We start from the raw sequence: 26,633 nt of genomic DNA on the forward strand, positions 1-26,633 counted from the left end.
GTTCAAGATCATACAAGGAGTTGATAGTATTGAGTGATGAGCTACAAGGACTAGAAAGTTTAGCTCAGGCACTACATACAAGGAATTGTCTGTCAGTAGAGAAATTGAATTCAGTAGTAGTAGTTTCACCTAAGAACCAAGAGGGCCATACTACATGTAATTATAAAAAAATGTAGAGCGACTTGGATTACAGATCCACATGTGGCTTGCATAATTCATGGCAGCTGTGTCTCAAATAACCTATTTTCACTAATGGATTAATTAGTTTGTTATGATCAAATTTTTCAATTTCATCAAGCTACAGGTGATAAGAAAGAATTATTGCAGGTCCAAATTCAAAATACCCGTAGGTGGAATAAGGCCTTGAAAAGTAATTTTTAAATGTACGTACAACAATGGAAAGATCCCAAGTTGGCAGAAAGTTTAGTTTTATTGGTGTTAAGTAAGAGACTTAATCCCCACTTAGACAAGCCTGCTTCTGCTAAAAAAAAAAAATAAGTTATTGGACCCTCCAGACAGTGAGGCAGTAGGAAGTCTACAAAAACCTCTATCTACTCAGTCTGATTTCAGTGGATTCCAGGATCAGGACGATGAGCCTGGTTCTAATCATGTATTCAGTCTCTTGAGCAGGAAGATCCTGTTGAGACTGACTTCATCCTATCCACATTTTGGCAACCACTTCCACCTGGGGCAAGAGTGTTAGTTGCTATGAGTGGAAACAGGCTGCTGTCAACTGCCATGCAGCTGATGGATAACATTGAGTGTAAGGATGATCCCAACAGGCCTTGGATAACATTGGTAAGATCTAAGTCTTCTTTGTTTTCAACCACATCTGAATCTGTGGATTCCTTATTCAAGGTATTTTACGAAAATGTTTCTAAACTTCCTGATTCTCAGCACTTACAGAGAGACAGGAAGGACAAGCAACTGTGGGTCATCATTCATTATTTTTGGGAGGTGGTACTACACTTTCTTGGCCTGATATTTGCCCAAAGATGATCTCTGAAATAGACGAAGTCTGGCTAATGTATTGAAAGACTTAACATTCATTCCCACAATTATGATGTGTCAGTTATTAACTAAGTTTGTGCTGGACTATGAAGAAAATTCGAAACTGGACAAATGTTTCACTGCTGCTTTACAAGGGACCCCATATTCCCCGTACAACTCATTTTTGATATGTTGTTGAAAGCCCTGACACTAAAGTCCAGCTAAGGGAGTAAGCCACAAATAATGCTTCAAGTGGTAGTGCTTATTTACTGCTGCGTTCTTCCCCTATTTCTCCTGCTTTGTTTGATGAACAATCATTGGTTAAATATAGATCTGCTGTTGAGCAAGCTATTAATATTACTGTTCCCAGGAGTCCTCAGACCTTTTGGAAATCCAAAAGAGGAAAGTTTTTCAGGGGAACAGGACCAGCTGCTCGGTTCAGTTATCAACCTAGAGAAAACTTTAGAGGAGGAAATAATCAAAGACGTAATAGGGGTAACCGTTTGTTCAAAAGAGGAAGGAGACCTTATTCCACCACATCAGCATCCACTCCCTTCCAATGAAGCCAGACAGCTGGGTCGTCTATTCAACTACTAAACAGAGGTGTCATAGACCTGTTGCAGTCAGAGAAATGTTTCATGTCTCGCCTATTCCCAGTCCCCAAGAAAGGCAGCGACAAATCAAGGTGGACTTTGGATCTTTCAATCCTAAACAAATTTATTACAAAAAGAAGTTTCAAGATGCTCACTTACGACCATCTGAGGCATCTACTTCCGCCCAATGCTTGGATCTCAAAAATAGATATCGAAGATGCCTATTATCACGTTCCTGTTGCTCCCAGGTACAGAAAATTTCTGAGTTCAAAGTAGGGGAATTAAGTTACCAATTCACAGTGATGCCATTCGGCCTGACAATTTTGCCAAAAGTCTTTACAAAACTGGCAAACATTCCCAGAAAGATCCTTGCGAGGGAGGGCATAAGAACCTTTGCTTATCTAGACGATTGGCTGATAATGGGAAACTCTTTTGAAGATTGTCAAAGGGCGACCCAACGTACACTAGTACTATTTCAAAACCTTAGTTTAAAGATAAACCAGGTCAAATCAAATTTAATACCATGTCAAAAGTTGGATTGGTTAGGTCTCCAGTGGGATACAAATCAACAGTCAGTCAGTTTACCAGGAACAAGAGTAACAGATTTGATAAACAAAGTAGAAGCCTTTTGTGTAAAGCACAAGGTTTCTTGGCACGATTGGGAAAAACTTCTGGGTCTGTTGAATTTCGCCACAATAGTGGTTCCATTGGGAAAGTTAAGGAAAAAGCAACTATCTCATCAGGGCTCGAAGTTGCTTCACAGAAACAGAAATGTTGCTTCTTCTCTCCCTATTCAGATAAAGAATCATCTGTTATGGTGGACAAAGTTGGACAATCTAATCGATCCCTCTCCTTGGGTTCCGCCTCAGACAGGTTTGGTCATTTGTACGGATGCATCCAAAGTAGGATGGGGATACCATTCTTCAAAAGGGGAATTCAGTCAAGGGAAGTGGAGAAACTTCCTTTGGGACAAACACATAAATATGAAAGAATTAGCAGCGGTCCTATTCTTTTTGTCGGCAAACCCAAATTTACAAAATACAGTATGAAGATCCTGTTTGCCATGGACAACAAAACAGCAGTGTTTTGTCTCAATCAACAAGGATCAACAAGGTCTTGGCCCCTTCTACAACTGTCAAAAAAAAAATAAAATAAAAAAATAAAAAAATCAGTACCTGTATTTGTGTAACACAAACACTTTACCTCAAAGCAACTTATATACCGGGAGTACAAAACAATTGGGCAGATGCGCTGTCACGTCTCCGGCCAGTATCGACAGAAACAGAGTGGTCCCTAAAGGTATTGGAGTTTAACATTCTAGTGAAGAAGTTTGGAACGCCATAGATAGATCTGTTTGCCTCCCTAAAAAAATCACAATATGCCGCTTTATGCATCTCTGGAAGGGTTGAATCTTCTAGGAGATGCCCTACTCTTAGATTGGAACCTTTGGAATTCAATCTATCTGTTCCCACCTGCGAAAATATTGCCCAAAGTGGTTCACAAACTTAGATCCTTCCAAGGCAAAATCCTCTTAATTGTACCATATTGGATCCTACAATCTTGGTGCCTGAATCCGCTACAATTGCAACAATGATGTCTAGACCAGGTACTACATTCTCAGTTCGAGATATCCTTGGCACTTCACGCTTGGGGTTTCTCAAAAAAAGTTTATATAGGTTGCTAGGTAATTCCAATACGTATAGCTAACCAAGTATTAGCAGGTCATAGGCCCCAAACTTCTATTCAATGTGGGAAAGCTTGGAATCTTTTTCAACAATTTATCAAGTTAACAACTCCAGAATCATTATCGGAAACAGTTGTGTTAGAATTCTTCGAATTTCTGTTCAGAGTTAAAGGCCTTCAAGGATCGACAATTGCATCTTATAAATCAGTGTTGGTTGACCCTCTGGCTTGGGGTTTTAATATTACCTTGAACCCAAGGATTTATCAAATGCTAAGATCGTCCTTTTTCATTCAGAGACCTCCTTGCCCCAAGAGAATCCCGCCTTGGTCTCTGGAAAAAGTTACTAATCTTCTTATGGGGCTTAATTACAATATAAATCTGAACAGGGATAAATTACTCCAGAAGGCAGCTTTCCTTCTAGCAATAGCAACGGGTACGAGAATCAGTGAACTGATTTCAATTTCCAATAATCCATCATTATTGGCATTTTCTGGCGAGGATGTCATCCCTTTTCCTACAGAGATCCTAAGAAAAAATGAAAGGGAAGATTTCCAAGCTCGACCTATTCGGATAAAACGTCTAAAGGATGAAACAAGGGTTCCTCATATATTGTGCCCAGTTAAAAATCTTCAGGAATGGTTAACCAGATACCCTAATCGAGGTCCTTATGTTTTCTCATCAAGGGATGGTAAGAAATTATCTCCTAGTCAAATGACAAAATCCTTATCTCAATTAGTGAATCAAGCAGACCCTGGCAAGAAATTTTTGGCACATGACACTAGGAAATATGCAGAGTCTGTGGCCTTTCTGCGACATATGAGTCTCAGTCAGATCAAAGAAATGGGCTTTTGGAGATCTTCAAAAACTTTCAAAGACAGCTATCTTCATCTACCTCTGAGAGATGCTTCAAATGTGGTGGCACTGGGTTCCCCTCCCCCACCTAGTCAATCTCCACAACCACGACCTTCTTCCTCATCAGAATAAAGTGAGTATCCTTTTTGAGAAAATTAACATTTTACCTTCCGGTAAATGTTCCTAATTTTGGAAATATTCCAAACGGTTTATAACATAATCTGGACCTCAGTCAGCGGAGCCTTATATGCAAGGTCACTTCCCTCTCCACCTCCTGCTCGGGTATTCTTGCTGACGTCGCATTCCAGCTTGAACAAAAAACCGTTTTTTTCTAAAAAACAGTTTTTGTCATATAGCTCAGAATGCGACGTCCATAACCCACCCATCTCCACCCCTCGAGAGTTGACTTTTATTTACTGCTCGCTCTGATGCAAGAGATGAAGGTCGTGATGCATATCGTGGAGGGTGAAGGAGGGGGTTTTGAGAATTGCAATTAAATGCCAGGTAGCGACGTGTCCTCCTAATATTACTTATTAAATAATTATTATGTATATTGGCCTGTATGTTGGCCTGGCAAATTGGCTAGGAATTAATATACCTAGGTAACATTGCTGACGTCGCATTCCGAGCTATATCACAAAAATTGGTTTTTAGAAAAAAATGGCTTTTTGTAAAAAATCGCAAACAGAGAGTCAGTTTAACACCCCCACAATTTTCAAGATACTGTATTTACTTTATCCTTTTCACCAGTGATCAGACTGTTAGCTGCTTGGGTAGTAAGTCATGTATCTGTTACACATTGTTGGCAAATACTGGATATGCACTGGCTCTAGAATGCATCTGTACCTGCGCCAGTGTTGGTCAAGTTTGATCTTAAGTGAATAAATGCTCGGGGCTGTCACAAAACTCTCCGGAAGGTTATTCCAAGAGTTTACAACTCTCACTCCAAAAAAGTTTGTCCTGACAATTTTCTGAAACTGCAGTTTCCTTAACCAGACACTATGACCTCTAATGGAGTGGGCATCTGCTAATTCCAGAAGGTACAAACACTTGGTTGAGCAGTGTCCTCTGAGGTACTTTTACTTGTTTTACGGTCTATTTTTATGAAGGAGTGCACAGCATCTGGCATATCATTTATGAAGCAAGCAAACAAAAATGGTCCCAGTACACTGCCCTGTAGTACCCCGCTTGTCATTGGTACACATGACGATTTTGTGCCATTAATCACTACACACTGCTTGCAATCACGAAGGAAGTCTCTGATCCATGCCAGGTCATTCCTCTGAATTATGTGCCCTTCTAGTTTAATTTTCAGCCTTTCATGAGGTATGCTATCGAATGTCTTTTTAATGTCTAGACATATATTGTCAATATTGCCCATACATCCAGCGTTTTAAATAATTGTATCAAACAGGAGCATCGAGGCATAAAACCATACTGGGATCCCTTTACAAGGTTGTTTCATACTAGATGTTCCATCATGGCTTAGCTTTACACACTATACTAGCTAAACTCACTGGTCTGTGCTGCTTTCAGTGATTGGTCTATCATGACACCCAGGTCCTTTTCCTTATCTTCAGATGATAAGAAAAAATTATTCAATGAGTACTTAGTTGTTTTTTATTATTGTGCCCTACAGAAAGAGTCTTACACTTTGCTATATTACAAAGTATTTGTCTGTCTTGCAAGTACTTGGGAAAGTTCAAGCAAATCATGAATTGCCACCTTTACATAAATCTTTGAATTGTCCATAAACTTCATTATGTACTCCATTTATGACCACTCAATGATGCCTACCTTTGAGCTAGTGTTGAATCCACTTTAATATTTCACCTATGATGCCATATACCTGGATCTTTGAGATTGGTCTTGCATGTAGAACTTTGGTAAAAACCTTTTGAGACATCCATGAAAAACATTGGCAAACCTTGATCCATTTTCAAAAAATGTGAGCAAATTTGTCAACCAAAGTTTTCTCTCCATGAAACCATGTTGTGAAGCACTGATAAGACTATGCTCTGTCAGATGTTTGATGATTGCATCCCTCAAATTTTTCCCAGAGTTTGCAGATATTTGATATTAAGCTGATTGGCCTATAGTTTTCTGCTGCACTCCTATAGCCCTTCTTGAATATCAGGGGAATGACTGATTTTCAGTCTCTAGGCACTTTCCCTTTACCCAGGGATTTTCTAAACAGCAGTCTTACTGGAGTGCACAGCTCATTTGCTACATCTTTTATCACCTAGACCTGTTCACCATCCTTTCAAGAACTCTGAAATCTTTCTGGCCCATAACCCTTTTTTTTTATCCTAAGCAGATGACGACTTAAATCTTGCATCAAAATCTCTTGAGGCACGGTAGGAGAAAGAGGATGATACCAAAGACACAATTGGTGGAAATTTGACCCACTTCCCTTGACAACAGTATTAATAATTATGAACCACTAGTGCTCCAGGATCTTTCAAGTACTGTATACTGTGTTGTTTGTTTGTTTCATAAATGACATGCCTGACGTTGTACACGCCTCCATACAAATGTTTGCTGATGACGCCAAGTTATTTCGGGAAATTAAGAACCAAGCGGGCTGTGAAGAGCCGCAGAAGGACCTCTGTGGGCTCCAGGAATGGTCGAAGAAATGGCTGCTGAGATTCAATGTCACGAAGTGTAAGAGGATGCACCTGGGGCGTACCAACGGGAAGGAGGCGTATCATATGTCCCAACGGGATGAAGAAACTGCACTAGTTGAGACTGAATGAGAGAAGGACCTAGGTGTGTATGTTGACAATGAGCTGAAGTTCTCAGGCCATTGCGAGAAGAAGGTAAACCAGGCAAATAAATTATTGGATCTTATAAGAAGGTCGTTCAGATATCTAGACGGTCCGTCCCTCGTAACGATCTTCAAGAGTGAAGTGCTTCCCCATCTGGAGTACTGTCACCCCGTCTGGTCCCCGAGATATGCTAGGGACTGTCAGTTGGTTGAAAATGTTCAAAGAAGGGCCACCAGACTGGTGCCTGCACTTCGGCACCTCAGCTACCCTGAGAGATTGGAGCGCTTGAACTTGCCTAGCTTATACTACAGACGGGCAAGGGGGGACCTAGTTGAGGTGTATAAGCATCTCAGGGGGCACTACTCAGTCGAGTGTCCTTACTTGGAGCTGGCAGACGCTCTCCCCACAAGGGGTCACAGCTCATGATTGAAGAAGCCGCAAGTCCAGAAAACTGTGAGGGCAAAATTTTTCAGAGTGAGGGTTGTAAACTCTTGGAACAATCTACCAGAGAGTGTTGTGACGGCACCGAGTGTGAGCCCTTTCAAGACAAGACCTGACCAACAATGGAGTGGGTTCAGGTACATTCAGGAGCCGGTGTATGCCCAGTATTTGCCAACAGTGCGTGACAGAGACGTGACCGATCACCCAGGCGGCTAGTGAGCCGATCTTTTGGTGAAGAAGATAAATGAAAAGGAAAAGTAATCAGAGACGTGACCGATCGCCCAAGTGGCTAACGAGCCGATCAGTGGCGAAGAGGATAAAAGTAAGTAATTAAGTATTCCATTTCTCGGGTCAAAGGGTTGGCAGGAATTTATTTTTCCACAGCAACAATAATTAAACACTTGGTCTCTGATTCACAAGTGTAGGGAGGTTGAGAAAATGGACTGGACTCTTAAGAGTAAATGAATAGGTTCTAGAACAATTTCTCCATCTACATGAACATACTGATTACAAGTGGATAGTTAAATAATTAAGGTAAAGGTACTAAACTCCTGGACAATATTTCAATAAGGTAGGTTAGTTGTCATAAGACAACACAGATTTCAGCATACAACCCATATGTGGTAAAGTGTAATATACAGTACACCTCCCAAATGATGTATTGAAACTTATCAATTACAGCTCCTCTCCGACTTACGACGGAGTTAGGGACCCAAATCCAGGTCGTAAGTCGAAATGGTCGTAAGTTGAAAATGCTTAAATAATACATAGAAAATCTAAAATGGGTCTTTTTTTCTTCTCAGCACCACAAAACTCTCACCTTTAAACTTGCCAACCATTTTAAAGTGAATAACAAACAAAAATTTTGTATGTGTGCTGACGTTGGGACTCGAAAATACGTAATTTGACAAAATTTTGGTACGACTGAGGCAGGTAGTAAGTGCGGGTGGTCATAAGTCGAGTAGGTCGTTAAGTTGGGGAGGAGCTGTATTAAGTAAATAAGGTATACAGACAGGTAATAATGCCTATTAAATATCTAATTAAGGTAACTGGGCAGATAATAATTACTATTAAAGATCAACTCTTACATTTACACACTTAAAATACTACTGTAATACAAGAATTTTTGGTGGCCACTAAAAATTGCCTATACATGTTATACAGTAGAAGAAAAGTAGTTAGCTGTTGCAGGTGTAATCTGATTATCCTCTTTGTTGATAAACTTAAACTGAATCCCATCACTTTATTACCATGTTAGAAAAGTTTTATCGGAACATCCTTCACTTAACCATAACACTAATAATTAGATTGACTACAGTATACAGTACAGTATATACAATCCCCATGAAGCCCCGAAACAAAGAAAAAATATGACTTTAATTGTCCCAATACAATATGATCATGGCTGACACCCCCTGACTAAATTGTCATACTGTATAAGTATTTCAATTACAGGGGGTCCTCGTTATCCGAGTCGTTGATATTCATGGCTTCGCATTTTCAAAGCCAAATTATTGGTGAACTATATACAGTACATAAAAAGTCTCCACACTTATGAGGATTACGAGGACTAATACGTGGAGCGTGAAAGTCTCAACCGAAAATTATTCAAATCTCTCGCTATACAGTACTGCTGCCCATCCCCCAACTCCCACCATGCTCATCCCCCATACAGAGCAACTCCTTTTATCCGAACTCCTCGGGACCAATGATGGTTTGGATACCTGGATGGGCCTACAAGAATGTGTAATAATTATTGTTAGGTAAAAATTCGGTTTAGTGGCAGCAAGACTCACTGGGAAGGGTAAATAACTGGGAATGAGGTGGTCTGTGAGATGGTATGTTGCCAATGTTATATGTAATGAAGCTATGAAAGCTGTGGAATAATGATTACAATACTGTACTCTAACATGGCTTAGAAATAAAGAAAATGTAATATAAAATTATAAAATAGGAAAAATGAAGAGCATGGGTGTGTAGTGTGTACTGTAGAGTGAAAGTACAGTTGGGGTCAAAAGTTCGCTTCCTCCCAAACTGAAACAGTATTGACCCATAATAATAAAAAACAGTACACCCGCACCAGATGACAGTCAGTGTAAATCAGTTCGGATATCAATTCCCCTGACTCAGTTTCATCTCGGGGAGAAAAATTTTGAGTGCGACTGTACATAAATATGGAGGCAGAAGGCTTCAGCCTGTGCTCCCTTCCCCAGATGTGATGTCATGGCATACATACACACGTCTTGGAGAGTCAGCTGGGTGACCGTCCACCATAAGCAATGACTAATCTTCTGCCATTTTCTTTTGTTTTTCGTGTACAGTATCTTTGAAATATCATTCCTATTGTTTTAGCCAAGAATTAAAAGCATAGTGCTATTGCTTAATTAAGTCCTGTCCCTAAAAGGAAGTGTAACACCTGTGGACTGGACGTGAACTAGATGTTATTAGTCAGAAGAAAAGTGGTGAGCGTGTGATCCACGTCTCACATGTCCTTCAGATTCCTGAATATAAATAATAAAAGGAATAAAACTAATCCTTTTGAGTGTCATCTAGTGTCTTCTAGTCCCATCCAACCATATTTCCATTATTTCATAGGGCCAGAACTTCCCTGCTTTAAGTTACCTGCTTTTCTGGTCCGTAATAGCCTCGGATACAAAGGACCCCTGGTAATTAATATTATTATTACTATTATTATTATTATTATTATTATTATTATTTTTTTATTTTTTTTTTTTTTTGCACATTCTGTATGTAGGACTGTGTGTGAATGTAACTAAATGAAAATATACTGTATGCAGAAAGTTATGTTTATACTGTACTGAATACCCAAAATTATGAGTTAAAAAATAACAATAACATAATCCCAACCTCAGCTGACTCCCGGGCACGGGCGATTTGAATTTTTGACGGAACCCAAATTCGTATAAGCGTGGAAAGCTTTCACAACATGAAATAGTGGTTTAAATTTAGGAAATTCGTCTAAGAGAATGTTCACATCTCGTGGGATAACTGTAATCGTCTTATAATTTGGGTGCAAGTTATATCTTATATCAAACACTCTTAAGGTTGGTGAAAGAGAATAATCTACCAATTTATTTCATTTCTAATAATCAACAACAGAGAGAACAACTCTCTCCTCTTATCATATCACTTCCTTGTTAAGTACAGCAGTACTGTAGCACTGTACAGCAGTACTGTAGCACTGTACAGCAGTACTGTAGCACTGTACAGCAGTACTGTAGCACTGTACAGCAGTACTGTAGCACTGTACAGCAGTACTGTAGCACTGTACAGCAGTACTGTAGCACTGTACAGCAGTACTGTAGCACTGTACAGCAGTACTGTAGCACTGTACAGCAGTACTGTAGCACTGTACAGCAGTACTGTAGCACTGTACAGCAGTACTGTAGTTCATCTCCATCAATCTGTTATGAGGATACCATACTTAAATCTGCATCCTGCAATTAATTCATATCTTTTTTTATTCCATTCAATCTTATTAAACTATGACAAAGATAACTTAAACCCACTGTTATAGGTATTTCCCATACCCATTAAGTAAATAAGCTCAAGTGAAAAAGTGAAAGTGGGTCCCATAGGCATGACTGCCAATTATGGACAGTGTGGATACAGCACACTGTACTGTCTACTGTACTAAGTCTTCGGTACACAAGGAGGCAGCACGGCCGGTACTGCAGTCATCTACATTCACCGCCTCATGTTGTAAACTTAGGTACCCATTTAAAGCTAGGTTAACTGGGAGTGCTCAGGGATTGAATCACTGACCCTTGGGACAAGAGGTGAGTGCTGTATACACACTGCTGAACTCCATCAGCTGAAGAAAGAAGCAACAAAATAACTAAAAATCTTTTTAATTTATTTCACATTCCTCTTCTTCAGTTTATTTCTAAATAATAATAATGGTTGCCCTTCATGTAACGAGGATGGCCGGCCTTAGGGCCACCTAAGCGTGAATTTGTTTAAGGTGTAGAAGCTGTCGCCAACACAACAACCACATCCTAAGTTAATGAGTTGCATGATCCTGGATTGCAATCCGCAAATCGATTAACATCCAGGTTCCCAATTACTGCTGGGTAGACAGAGGCAAATGGAATAAAGAAACTTGCCCATAGTTTCCCCCTGTCTCGGGATTGAACCTGGGTCCTCTCGCTAGTGAGGGGAGCATGCTGACTATTACACCACAGGTGGCCAGTTTATTTCTATTACCGGGTAAACTATGAAGAAAACTAAAGATTTATTCATTAATAATTTCAAATTATTGTTCATTTTCACAGAAGTAGGAATGTAACCTTATATCTGCAGCTGTTGGTTTAATATGAATGAAAACAAAATAAATAATTTTACTTTAGCAAATAATTTCGTTTCAGTCATGTCTGGTGAGAAACATTTGATCTAGCTTTTGTCACATTTTCTCTCCATTTTATCTCTTGACCAGTTACATTACTCAAGTCTTTATGTTAGTGACATATGCTGTACAGTAATTAAGAAAGTGAAAGTGGACTCTGTAAGTCTGACAGTCCATTGCAGACAGTGTGGAAATGGCATACTGTTTATGAAGCCATTGATACACAATTGGGCAGTGTGGCCAGTACTGCACTCAACTGCCTTCACTTCCCAAAATGTCATGTTGGCTATCCTGACCATGACCTAGAGATTCTTAGGACACCAGAGGAGAACTGTATCTACTTGTGTGACAATAAAATTTGTAAAAAAATGCACATTTTCATAATACGTATTGTATACTGTAAGCCCCTTCCTACTCCACCTATCAAGAAGCCCTCAACAAACTGACCCTCTCGGCTCTCTCTGATTATCATCACGACCTCATCTGCAAATTTGGTGAGAAGCTTCTGCACCATCCTTGACACCACCTCCTACTTCCACCCGAGATCCCTCGTCCACGATTTGCTGTTCTACACCACAACCGCATCCAGCCCATACGAGCATGTACTGATTACTATAAGAACAGCCCAGTCCCAACCATTGTAAATATTATGAACAACTCATAATCAACCAGAGTATTCACTCCCAGTCAATCTTACCTTTTCGCACTGTTACTAAGTTGAAATGCCCTGTAGTATGACCTTCTCCTCACCTTGTTATTATACTGTATATCATATTTGTATCACTTATGTTACTTGCATATTATTTGTCAATCAAGAGACCCATTCCCCAATTATGTAACTGTATATTTTCAGCCTTCTGGCTGCAGTGTTATCTTAATAAACAGTTAATTGTTATTATTATTATTACACACACACACACACACACACACACACACACACACACACACACACACACACACACACTACTACTACTTTGCTGTCACTCGGAATCGAGTATAACGATCATCCAGCTATGATAAAATTATATTAGTTATTAGGGATGTCACCTTCTTTGGTGAGTTTTGAAGTGACTAAAGAGACCGATACGCGACCGGCAGCGTCGTTCACATTCGTTGCATATGTGGAGGGCTCCATATACTACGGGAGGGGCGGTGGCAGCGTCTTTCCGGCGTTGGCGCTCGTCTACCTCGGTTTGCAGTTGGGCTAACTCGAAAGTATTGACACCTTCTTGTGTGGTGCTCCTCCAAGCGTTACGATGTGGAGTAATCGACTCCCAGGTGAGGGGGTTGATTTAGCACTTTTTCAGGTTTGTCTTAAGACTATCCTTATACCTTTTCAATTGCCTGCCGGCATTACATTTACTATTCATTAGGTGACTGTAAACTAGCTGCTTTGGCAGTCTACTGTAAAGTAGATGCTTTGGCAGTCTACTGTCGTCCATGTGGGTAACATGGCCAGTCCAACATAGTTGTTCATGGATAATAGTAGCCTCGATGCTCCTACAGTCTTCCCAGCGAACTCGGAGGATGGCACGTAGACTACGTTGGTGAAAGTTTTCAAGTGCCTTGAGGTGCCTTCGGTATGTGACTCATGTCTCACTGCCATATAGCAGGGTGGGGAGGACCACTGCTCAATATACGTGTACTTTGTAGATAATTTCAGCTTCCTACAACTGAAGACACGATTTTGGAGTCTGCCAAAGGCTTGAGTCAAACACACACACACACATGCACCATATGTACTATTCAGCTAAAACTAAGAACAACTCAGAATATGTGCACAGGTATTGAGAAGGCTGCTGTAGGTTTTTACTTCTCAGACTGACTCAGTTCCAACAACATTGTATAAAGAAGACATGGAATGTCATGCATTGGACATTTAATTTCACTTAGTCACTAATCCAATTAACTATAATTAGTACCAATATTTCATTAATTCATCAGTCAAATCAATGGTAAATTAAGAAAACTGTAAGGTTTGGGAGGGGTATCAAATATTGGCAAATATTGAAGGAATTTGTTTTTTAATTATAGTCTTAAAGAACACAATCTGAATGAGGTTTTCTGTCAGATTGGTTGTAATATTTCCTTTATTATATTTGAATTAAACTCACAAAACTCTTGTGAATTTGCAATAAACTAAATATCCCCTAATGTGTTAGTTACTGCATAATGAGGGCGTGGGCAGGGCAGGAGGTAGGGAAGTTTAAAAAAAAAAAGAAGGTGGTGGGTAAGAGATATAAAGGGAGGAAGGTTGACAATGAAGGGTAGTGGGCAGTGAAGGAGGTGCAACACCCTTCACCCTGTATCTGCCCATGCATTGTACAGTATTTCAGCACAAAAGAGTTGCTAAAACCTCAAAATAAGGCTGTACTTTCACAGGTACTAATGCTCTCTACAGAGGCTAGGTTTGACTTGCTTACCCCCAAACCAGACTCTGTATACTGTACTTGAGTGTAAGAGGTACACACTGATACCAGATCAGTCTCTGAGATGTTCAGCCTAATCTGAACAAAAGTCAAATTATCAAGAGGTTGCTCGGAATCTTAAACTTTGTTAATTTTTTTGTTACCCAAATTTTGAACTGGTGAACTTCACACTAGCAAGGTTTACCGTACAGGTATGTACTGTAAATATAAAAGAACATAAAAGTGGATGAGGGACACAAACATCACATAATTACTACTTATCATCTTATTTTATCTACTTCTCGTTCTTGCTACTTATTAGGTACAGTATTTATGCTAATTATTGCTCCTACTACTTCCTCTTCCTCTTACTTACATAAACTCTCTCATATGAAGGGTATACTTGTCATTTATTTTTACTTATTTCACGCATATCCATTATAATAGTCACACACACTTTAGATTAAGGATGCTCACATGGCAACCACACCTGTAGTCAGTGAGCTGTGTAACCCAGTGACAAGGAAGAGTTCAGAAGGATTGGACAGCTTGCTAACCATAGTCTATTATTTCAATTAAGGTACAAAGTAATATCCAAGTTCCCAGTCCTTTTTGGGGAGACAGAGGCAACTGGGGCCAAGGAACTTGACCACAATTCCACCCAGCCTGGGACTCGAACCCAAGTTCTCTCATGTGTGAGGCAAGAATGCTATCCATTACACCACAAAGACACACATATATATTTATATAAATCTTCTCTGTCAGGTTAGAGAGCTTTTACATACATAAATAATCTTCAACCGGTGACAAAAGTGCCCGACTCATTTACTGTACATTTTATACAGTATAAATATTTACTGAAAAAATAATATACCTTTTATTTATATCTTGTGCACAAATTATTTAAATATTGTATTAAGTTTTCAAAATCTTTTATTTAATTTTTTCATATTATGTGTTGGGTTTCAACAACTGGAGCAGATTACCCATTAAACCAACTACAGTATAGTGTGCATTTACGCGGCTTTTGTTTACGCGTTTGGTCATTTACACGGTGCCTTGCCAGAATGAAAATGCTTTAATTACGCGGTAAATTTGGTCATTTACGTGGCGAGCTGCTGGAGAGGTCCAGACAGCCGCGCCATTTTTTACCAACGCGGTCCATTTTTGACCATATGCGGGAAGCGGCTCGGTGAGCGGTGCGCATTAGGCCGCTCTTACGTTATCGCTGACGTCATATGACGTATCGGACTGTGATTGGGCAACGCATCCTTACCTCCCTCCGCCGCTAGCTGTGAATGGTCTAATGTAACATGACGTGCCCTGCCACCAGAGGGCAGAAGTCGCTGACCTAGCAGGGCCTGTCTCATTGTTCTCAGTCCGCGTATACAGTTCCCTCTTGTGCCCGCTATTCCCCTCACAACTCACAATGGCTTCCGCAGGACCCCCACCAACCGAGAAAAACATTGAATTACCTGGACCAAGCCATGATAATGTGAAGGAAATCATCAAGTTGGGGGAGAAAATTAGGCTCATCCTTGACAACGACCCAGACAAGCATCGGTGTGAAGCTTTTCTACTAACATAAGTGTTAAAAAACCTAATATTATTGATATTTCTCTTAATTATTAATTGTGTGTGCATACCATCATAAAATTAAGATGTTATTTTTACTACAACGTACGTATTGTGTCGGAAAAAGTGGAGTTTGGGGGTTGGCCCAGTCTCTATTTCAATTAATCCCATATGTTCTGTTATTTCATTTACGCGTTTCTCGTTTTACGCGGGCCTCCACGGGTTCAATTGACCGCGTAAATGCAGACTATACTGTACAGTAATGACCAATCAAACTACAACACTGTATGGACAAGATAACCAAGAACTGACTGTAACACAAAGTGGATGTCTTAGCTTAATAAAAATTAAAATGCACAGAGATCCTTATACCTGTACATCTATCTTACATTATAAGAGGGCAGAGAATAATTGCTTTTGATAATTTAGAATTTTAAAATGCTGCCTAACATATACAAATTTTGAATACCTTTTTAAAAATTTTAATCTACAGTATAATATTATGAAGTAAAACTCACTTCACGCATCGCCCTGTTCAGAATATAGTACAGTATAATACGCTATGTCTCTATGGCAGAACAAGCAATGTGAAATTCTTTGAACATTCTATCAATTTTTTCATTTTGATAATCTGCTCTAGTAGCACATAACTGAAAAAGATGTGACAATGCTTGATCAACATTTAATATAAGGAATATTAGTCACAATCATGCAACAGTTTCATAGAAGCATGTTTACGTCTGTAATATTGACACAAATTACTTGCAGCTCGTCAAGTAGGACTGGCCACTGAGTATGAGGACGGGATGACTGGAGATTGACAGACATGTGACACTGGCATGACAACACCAGCCAGACATGGGCAGATACAAGCTAAGTTCACAAGTGGGCGTCACTATATCAACTCTCAAATACAACTTTAGGCTGATAATTTAGGTTTTACATGCTTAGAGGTGCACAAAACAAAAAGTGTGCCAAAAAAAGGGGTAATTTACAAAAAAGCTCAAAAATGTGCAAAAATCCTGTAAAAATGTTAAAAGAAAAAATCACTCAAAAACACTACCAAATTTCAAAATTTGACACAGTAAACTTTCCACAACTGAAAACACTATACTGTAGGTTTTTAAAAATTTTATAATTTTCCTTTTAGATGTGTCACTGATTATTTAATATAATCTATAGCCTTCAGTTAGGTGGACTTGGTGACATAACTCCTAAGAAGTAAATGAAATTGCATTCCTTCAGTGAAATACCGGGTAATAGTTGTTTTAATAGCTAAAAATTCACATATATATATATATATATATATATATATATATATATATATATATATATATATATATATATATATATATATATATATATATATATATATATATATATATATATATATATATATATATATATATATATATATATATATATATATATATATATATATATATATATATATATATATATATATATATATATATATATATATATACAGTACATATATCTATATATATATATATATATAGTGTTAAGGTTTTCTTAGGGCAAAGGGTCTATAAGCTAGCTGTCTTCTCAAGCTTTTAAGTAAATAAAACCCAAGTAAACTCATTCTTCAAAATGCTGAAATATAATTCAAATCTTTCTATAGAAAATAAGATCTGAAAAGTTTAGAATTATTAATGTTACTCAATGAAACTGAAGGGTAAGTGTAATAAGGAAGTGGTCATATATTTATCTCTAATAGAAATAATATAAGCACATCTTCATTGAGAAACAAAGATTAAATTAATTACTTTTAAGAAAATATCTTACAACATAATAATTGCTACTCTACTGGTTTTTAATTAACTTCAAATCATTTCTACCATACATACATTGCCATAAATACTGGCTCTAACAAAGGGTAGTCATATCTCTGATTTTGCATATTTTTCAAATACTGTATTTACACTGCTGCCACAGAGTAATCTAAAGAAGCGGGATAATGGTGGCTCACACCCAGGGTGGCAGTGTCTAGATCTGTGCACATCAAGACGAAACTCTACAAATACAAAGACAGAACCCTGGTTCTCATATTAAGAAGACATTACTCAACATGACATCATAGTGACTTTAAGCAAATTTCTTTTAATTGTACTGCAGATATATAATCTCAATATGATGATTCCCATTTCTGTCACAAATAAAAGCAAAGCTTCATTAATAAAAGTTTATTATAAAGTTAAAAGAATACTGTATACTTCTTTCTGTTAAACTCTGATCCTGTGTCACTGAAACATTATGTACGTATCTAGTTTGCAATATAAGGTTCCTGCCTTCATACAAACTCTGACACAAATACTAATTTCCAGATGGTATATTTCTATTGAAAATTATAGTTAAGTGAAGTACTTTGTTGTATGACAAATAAAAGAAACACTTTGAGATAACTAAATACATATCCATTGAACATACCAGTGCTCAAAAGTCCAACTTATCTCAAAATTTGGTTCCCAGCTTCAAATATTTACCTGAGGTATTTCAATTGGGTGTTACACAAAGAGTGTAATGAAATTTTGGTATAAAAGCTTTAAAAAATGCAGTATACACAAAAGACCTTCCGAGGATTTATTCTTTGCTATACAAGTCCTTACAACTGTATCAGTGCCAGACAGGTACCAAGGCTCTTGGTCCAACAGGTTGAGTAAGGATCATATTAGTTTTACATAAATTAGGACTGTTATGAAATTCTCAGAAATTGGCTACACAGTACAGTACAGTATACGTATTAAAAAAAGAGTACTGTATGTGCTTTAATTATTAAACACACCATTCTTTCTAAATAATTCAAGAAACTTGTTCACTACTATACTAAACAAGTGTCTATTGCATCTACTTAAGGATCAGATTTTATATATACAGCTCCTCGCCGACTTACGACGGGGTTAGGGACCCAAATCCAGGTCGTAAGTCAAAATGGTTGTATGTCGAAAATACTAAAATAATACATAGAAAATCTAAAATGAGTGTCTCTTTTTATCTCATCACCACAAAACTCTCACTTTTAAGCTTGCCCTAGACTACTGTTAAGCCAGATCACCAAATTGTCTCCCAGTGCTGGAGGTATTTGGGTAAGGCTTAACAGGATATTCTTTGCCCCTTCATGTGTATCATTCAACTTTTTTCCCTCATTTTACACTGAACTATATATCATTGACTTTCATAGGATGCAATAGACATATGTCATAAGTAGTTACTTCAACAATGAAGAAGTAAAAATTGTATTGGTATTTATCATATTCTCATGAGGAAGTTATCTGACTGCAACGTGAAGATAAGGACAGTACCTGTACAGAACAGTAAACATAAAATGAAAAGAGTAGAGAATACTGTAGTTATAGGAAGCTTTACTTGTGAGGAAAAAAAAGTCATGCACCACAAACAAGATCTGCAATGCTAGTACAGTATATATATATATATATATATATATATATATATATATATATATATATATATATATATATATATATATATATATATATATATATATATATATATATATATATATATATATATATATATATATATATATATATATATATATATATATATATATATATATATATATATATATATATATATATATATATATATATATATATATATATGTATATATATATATATAGAAGTAGGATGAAACCCATGTACAAATATAGAAGTTCTATGATGAAAATAAATTTACAATCAGAAAAAGTTAGTAGAGTAAAGTACAGTATTGTACAGTACAATGATTTGAAATTTACAGACAATGGCAGAAAAGTTCTTTGCACACAGTGATGGAAATTACATGCAGGGAAAGCTAAATTCTTAGTAGGATTGAAATTTAAAAGCAGTGAAAGCAAAGTTAGTATAAGGGTTTAACAATCAATGAAGCTCACATACACAATTATGAAGAGATTGACAAAAAATGGTGTACAGGTGTATTAGAGAATGTTACTGAACAAGTTTAGAAGAGTGTCTCAGAGAAGTTTAAACAAGCCTCATTGGCTAGTAAGCTGAAGAACAGTGAAGAGGAAAAGTAAGTATGACAACATATCTGCACGATGTTAAGTGTTATTATGTAAAACAAAGAAAAATGGTTTGACAGCCTATATATCATAGGTACAGCATGTGATTAGTAAAGTAAATTAATAAATAATTTTACATGAAAGGTGTCAAAGAAGGTTCACTGGTTCATACAGTTTGCTTTGTGTTATTTAAAGATTTTAGGGAAAATGTTAGAAAAAGGATTCTGAAAGTGGCAAGTCAGAAAACTTGGCTCTTCTTTGGTATTATCAATTAATGATGTAATACAATATTTGTTACTATATAGAACCTGCCTTACTGGTTCAAGTAATCCCTGAAGGGCAAGTAAAACTATACTGTAATCTATAAGATGTGAATTAATATCTTTACTATAAACAATATGACCAAATAATCATACAATAATGAATCACAAACAGTCCGTGAAACATAGCTGTGTCCAATAAACTTGTAGTTGTCCATAAGACACATACGGTACAGTATCTATTTATAGAACCCAATCCTGTATGTTAATCCTCAGTGAGAAGGAAGACATTATACTGTGATATTTTTTTTTCCAATGGTATGCTCAATGTTTTTATTTCAGTTCAGAGGAAAGCCTCTTGAACACCAAAATGTGGCCTTGGGTGAAAAAATAAAAATAAAAATATGAAAATTAATATTAAACCATCTAGAAAAATAAACTAGTGGTAGGGGTACTGTGCTATACACATTATTGTACAATTAAATGTTATTTGCTTTGAAAAACCTATTTGCCTTCACCTGGGTCTCAACTTTAGAAATTTATAGAGAAAAGCGCTGTTTTAGGACCTTTCTTTTTTTAATTCTTGACCTGTAGCTTAATGAATAAACAAAAATACAGAAAATTATTGTAATCCTACCCAGATTTTCCATGCTCTGTGTAAGGAGCGCTTCAAAGGTGTGAAGGCTGTAGCTCTCTGCATCCATGCCCTTCGCCAATGTGTTCCGCAGATGCATTTCATATTCTTGTAGTAGCTGACTGGTGGGTGAACTTGGTGTTGCCACATTATTTTCAAAGTCTGAGTTACCTGTGAAGGAGCACATCTGTTAGTGTGTTATTATGAAGAAATAACTAGAGCTTATCATCAAGATGTCAATGCATATATTAATATGTACTTAATCTGGTGAAATTTTTTTTTTATTTAATTTCAGCAAAAATCACAGTTATTTTAATGCGAAAACAAGTTTTGATTTGAGATGGCACCATCTATCTATAAATAATGCTTTTGTGAGTTCAGGCTTTTATTTCAAACATAACATCTTCAGTTTTTCAACATATCATAGTTATGGTATTTATTTAAAGAGTTTGCTCAAGAAAAAATTCAAATAATTTTTATTGCATTACTATACTTCCTATTGAAATATCTCCCAAAAGAATGAATAAAATGTGCAAATGACCAAAGACATCGAAAGAGCAAAGAATTTTGTCATCCATATGTCTGAACTATCTTCATATTTCGGACAAATGTCTTATAATGTAAATGTGTCACCAACATGGAAAAAATGTGGCTGTGTGGATGTCAAAGTGAAGAGCTTTACAATGAAGGAGTCATCATGTATACGTACAGTACGTACTTCACCACCCGGGGCAGATCAACATTAACTGTAAACAATTAAAACCATTGTTCTTGGAACAGCAGCAGCTGATAAGACTTCTGCACCTCCACTTAAAAGTTTGGCTAATTTGGAACAAAATTAACACTATGTTGTAACTTTGACTCATCATATCAATAATGGAAAAGTGATCTTGACAGAAAATTGTAACATAAGAAATATTCTAACTTGGCTCCTTCATTTGTGTCTATATAAAGTACAATTAAGGAAAAAGTTCACTTGAAACATATGTAGAAGACTTTGAATACACCAACAAAATGTAACACAGCTATATGTAATATATACCAAGATAAATATCATAATAGCACAACTTTACTTTACTGATACAGTGTTCTTAAGGCCACTATATCTTCAAGGGCAAAGTATTATAGAAACAACTACATGAAAACACTGATATCATGAAGTAATATTAAACCATGCACTCCTCTTATATTTACACTGTGTAATAGCAAACGCCCTAACAAAGTCACTTGTCTAGAAATATCCTGAAAAAAATAAAATAAAAAGTACATTGTCACTCATCACGCTGGCAGTAAGCAGGATATTTATCAGAACTGTACTGTGTAGTTCGCTTCAGGTGTCTGCATTAAGAATACCATTTCCTGCATCCCTCTGAGCATTCTCAGTTCTTTAAGTTCAACAGAAGTACTGTATAGTACTCTAAAACAAGTAAAGAGAGATATCTAAATAACTTTAAGCAGAGTACACAAATGCCTAATACCCTGTACACTATTGTATATATGATTTTATGTGCAGTTGCAAATGAAGCTTATTATCTTTTATCAGGAGTTGTAAGTAATACCAAATATAATGTAGAATGCAATGTGGTAAACTAGTTTAAAAAATTAAACCAAAAGCAATACACCAGTGAGTGGACAAACATTGGCTTTGTCCTTCTGTGAAAATATCTTTGTTGTCGACAATTTCAAAGTGAGACTTCCAAGTTTAATTATTGTACTGTAGTATTATGTCAAAACACTCACAGTTGTTTTCGTACTGTTATTTTTACTAAAAAGAATTAATGCATGAATTTTCACTGAAGACTGAACAATATGTTATGGTACTTTGCCATCATTGATGTCAAGTTCCTCAGCTCAATTGATGGAATATATATATATATATATATATATATATATATATATATATATATATATATATATTATTTTATATATATATATATATATATATATATATATATATATATATATATATATATATATATATATATATTATTTTATATAATTACCTTTATTGCTGAATGAAACTTTAAAATGTGATGCATTTCATAAACAAAATGATACATTAAAAATTGAAAAAATCAAATAAATTCTAAATGATAAGATGTAAGGTTAGTTTAACAAGTGTTTTACTGTACTATACTTGCTGTTGTTTTTTGTCTTGTATCACCTACCAATAATGTCTTATACTGTACTGTACTGCCATCGTTTGGTCTCAATACTTGTTTGTTGCAACTTATCCAAAGTTTAACTTAATTCTTATAATCTTAACATCTAACTAAGGAACACTCATACCATTCCTTACTAAAAGTACTTTGTAAACAAATACTGTAGTGTTGTACTGTTGAAGCTTATATGTTGGAGGTAATCTGAACAATGACAAGTGCATCTCCAACCGTACTTTAACTAATACTGTAGTTATACTGGGGCAATTATTCAGTACTTATTGCCACCCTCTAAGGGGGGCGCTCCCCAAAAGAGTGAGGCATCACAGATAAATATTACAGTAATGTTTCTATAAAGATGTAGGACCAATAAAGTAATCAAATACTGAAATATATCTTACAAGCAACAACCACAGCCTCATCTCTAGTACTTTATGACAATACAGTACTGCATCTAATATACTGTACAGTACAGTACTGCAATATGTTAACAGTTAACCACTACTGTAACTCATATACTGTATCATACAAATCTATTATTGTATACAGCATAATGTTTATGACTAAGGGCAATGCTAATACTGCCTGCAATGTTATACACACTAGGAGCCCCACTGCTAATGTATATACCAACTTCAATTCACTAATACACTACATTATACTATTACTACAATTACTCAGCATGACTCACCCTCATGAAATGAAGCCAGGGAAATTCTTCACTACTAAAATAATCAATGCACACTGTAAAATAAAACTGTATCACTGTCTTTATACCCAGCAGTGTTCTGCCTCATATGTAACAAGGCACTCATTCACATCCTCATATTCACACATTTTACTGCATTAACTAGCTCAATCAGCCTCAGCCCTGCCTGATCCAAGTTTTCCATCAGGAGAACTTTTTTGCCCAGAACAGTCCAGCCCAGTTCTTGATCACCCTTATGGTACAGAGTCTACCTTACCATTCAGCCCCTATACTTCATCACTCACACTATCCATATTCAATCTTCCTTTCCATTTACGGTATACTGTACAAATAAAATCCATTAGCAGCTTGTTAAACCCTCAATAAAGTTAAGTACTGTACCTGTATATTATTGCAAACTGTACAACTCCTAATGTACTGTACTGTACACTACTGCACTGTACATATGATGAACATGTTTACAGGTACTGTACTTTCATAATTCTTTATGACAGCTTTGTTTCCCATCCACTATTCTGTTAAATGCAATCTTCAAATTTTCAGACATTTGAAGCCTCTCCATCTTCTCCACAACCAAAATATCTCTTATTCCAACACCTTTCTCAAATCACATCTCTCTTCTTTCTCAGACAGTATCACCTTCCCTTTCTCAAACTATTTAGCCAACCAACTCCTCTTTCTCAAATTACTTACAACCTACCATTCCCATTTAAAAATTAGCTTAAATTTTTCAATGAGCATTTCAATTTCTCATGTGCAGCAGTACCTTCTTTTACTGGCAAACGATGATAGTTTTTAGCTTTATTTCTCTTTTATTTTTTGCTAAATGAATACAGCCTCGTGCCACTCCTTTTTCTCAAAGATAATCACGTTGAAACTTAGATAAAAGGTACCTTTTTCATTCTGTAATAAGTAATAAATATTGCATGGGAATGGCTTTTCTTCCTTGATAGAAGATGAGCTGCGGTCGCCATTCTTGACCAGACCGTATAAAAAATTGTCCCAAACACAATACAGGTATCTGAGACATAATCAAAATAAAAGTCACTCAATTTCCTCACTGTGCTAAGATGTATTAATACCAAAAATAAAATCCTCATGGCACTAAATATTTCAGCTATTACAACACAAATTAGCGGAGGTTTCCTTGTGCGCGTTTACGGCTGATTCGTAAAAGAAATCATCAAATTTTTAGGATCTGTTGAATTATTCCTTTAAAATTAAATCTACGGTAAATATATAGAGAATACTTTGTAACAAATACATTGTGGTTAAGTGTTTTGTTTTGGGAAAGATTAGATTTGATGTGCTCATGATTTTGACATACTGTACGTACTTAGATTTTTTCTTAAACATTTCAATTACCAACCAGTTCTACGTCTGTAAATGTCAGATTTATGAGAGGAGAGTACAGGTATACTATTTGTAATTTGGCTTCCACATTAGTGAGACAGTGGTCACTTACTTGTACAGTACTGAGAGTTACAAATGTGAGACGATGAGGGTATACAGTACTGTACAGTACACACCAGGACACATGAAACAGAGAAACATAAAATGAGAAAGTAGAAATTAGGGAAACTACACAAAATGGGAAAGCAGAAATATACTGTAGTACTATAAACTTAGAAAGTCAGTTTGGGAATGCAGAATGAGTTATACACCACCAAGTGGAGCAGCAGTGTGAGTATGGCAAAAAAATAATGATCATTATCAATAAGAATTCTTTCTGTCTCTTTATTTTTACACTGTTTTACACAAATAGCATAGACCAACTGGTTTACTCAGTGAAAATATATATTCATTAACATACCTTGATATAAGCTAGGCATTGCATTCTGGATTGAACAAAAATATGTTTTTTAGTAATCAGTGCTTGTAATTTTTTCTTTTAATTTTTTCCACTTTTAACTCCAAATGAGGTCCCCACTTTACATCGTTTTGCACTGACATCATTGATTAACTTGAGGAAAACGACAAAAATTTCCTGCACTAACATTATTGCATTGTTTCCGACTTAATCTACTTAAACTACGACAGAACTTGAATCTTCTGCACTCCAAAGTCATTTTGCATAACATACCAGCATCTTTCTAGATGTTTCTTGGTCCTTTTGTGTGCTATCATGCTGTGAGTATAATGGCTAAGCTTCACATTCAGCATCGATTATACTATCTGGATTTATCCTTGTAATCATTCAATAATGAGTGACAAGCACTATAAAGTGCTTGTGCAGGTGGTGAGGAAAAGAAGTGTATGAGTATTACACTGAATATTAAGTCGGGCATTATAAAGAGTAGTTAACAAGTGAACTCATCCACTCCTTAAGGTAAGATTTTATAGGTTATACAGTCAACCCTCACTTTACGCGGTTAATTCAACCCACGGCGGCCCACGTAAAGTGAGAAACGCGTAAAGTGAACAACATAACATATGGGATTAATTGAAATAGAGACCGGGCCGACCCCCAAACTCCACTTTTTCAGACACAATATTTACGTTGTAGTAAAAATAACTTCTTAATTTTATGATGGTATGCACACACAATTAATAATTAAGAGAAATATCAATAATATTATGTTTTTTAACACTTACATTCGTAGAAAAGATGGCTGGGCACACGGGGATGGGGGGTTGGTTCCGAGGCAGAGGGCAGATTATTGGCCCTCACCTGTATCACTTGTATCAATTGTATCACTATCCACCACAGAGGCTTGCAGGGCCTCTTTGTCAAACCCCTCAAAGTCCATATAAGTCCATATCCTCACTATAATTATCACTATCACTGACTTGGGCCGGCTGTGGTGGGTGGCGGGTGAAGAACGTGGTAATATTTTGATGACTGGGCGACCTTGTGCTCACCCTGCTCGCGCCGCTCTCCGCGTAAAGGGGTACACGCACCGCGGAATGTGAGCATTCCGGTTTTGGCAGGGTACCGCGTAAACGTGGAAACGCGGAATGTGGGACCGCATAAAGCGAGGGTTGACTGTATGTTACAATTAAATCTTTTTAAAATGATGTTTAAAATTACTGAATGTATGAGTGATTTTCCATTAAAATGCTTTTCTGTTTGAGTCATTGTTTATTAATATCACAAATACTTTTCTATTCTTTAAGTAAAAAATGACTTAAAAATCCAGTCCCTATTCATACA

The 26,633-nt window shown here is 36.7% G+C and overlaps 1 protein-coding gene across 1 annotated transcript in view; it reads right to left on the reverse strand.

Moving 5' to 3' along the window:
* The window catches only part of LOC121873359, a 127,850-nt gene that overhangs the window by 54,310 nt on the left and 46,907 nt on the right, over positions 1 to 26,633 (reverse strand). Inside the window, exon 5 of the mRNA XM_042376910.1 lies at positions 20,615 to 20,782. Within this exon, the coding sequence (XP_042232844.1) occupies positions 20,615 to 20,782 (168 nt within the window). The remainder of the gene's footprint in view (positions 1 to 20,614; positions 20,783 to 26,633) is intronic.

This window comes from Homarus americanus, unplaced genomic scaffold (assembly GCF_018991925.1).
Source record: "Homarus americanus isolate GMGI-L3 unplaced genomic scaffold, GMGI_Hamer_2.0 scaffold32929, whole genome shotgun sequence".
Taxonomy (NCBI): domain Eukaryota; kingdom Metazoa; phylum Arthropoda; class Malacostraca; order Decapoda; family Nephropidae; genus Homarus; species Homarus americanus.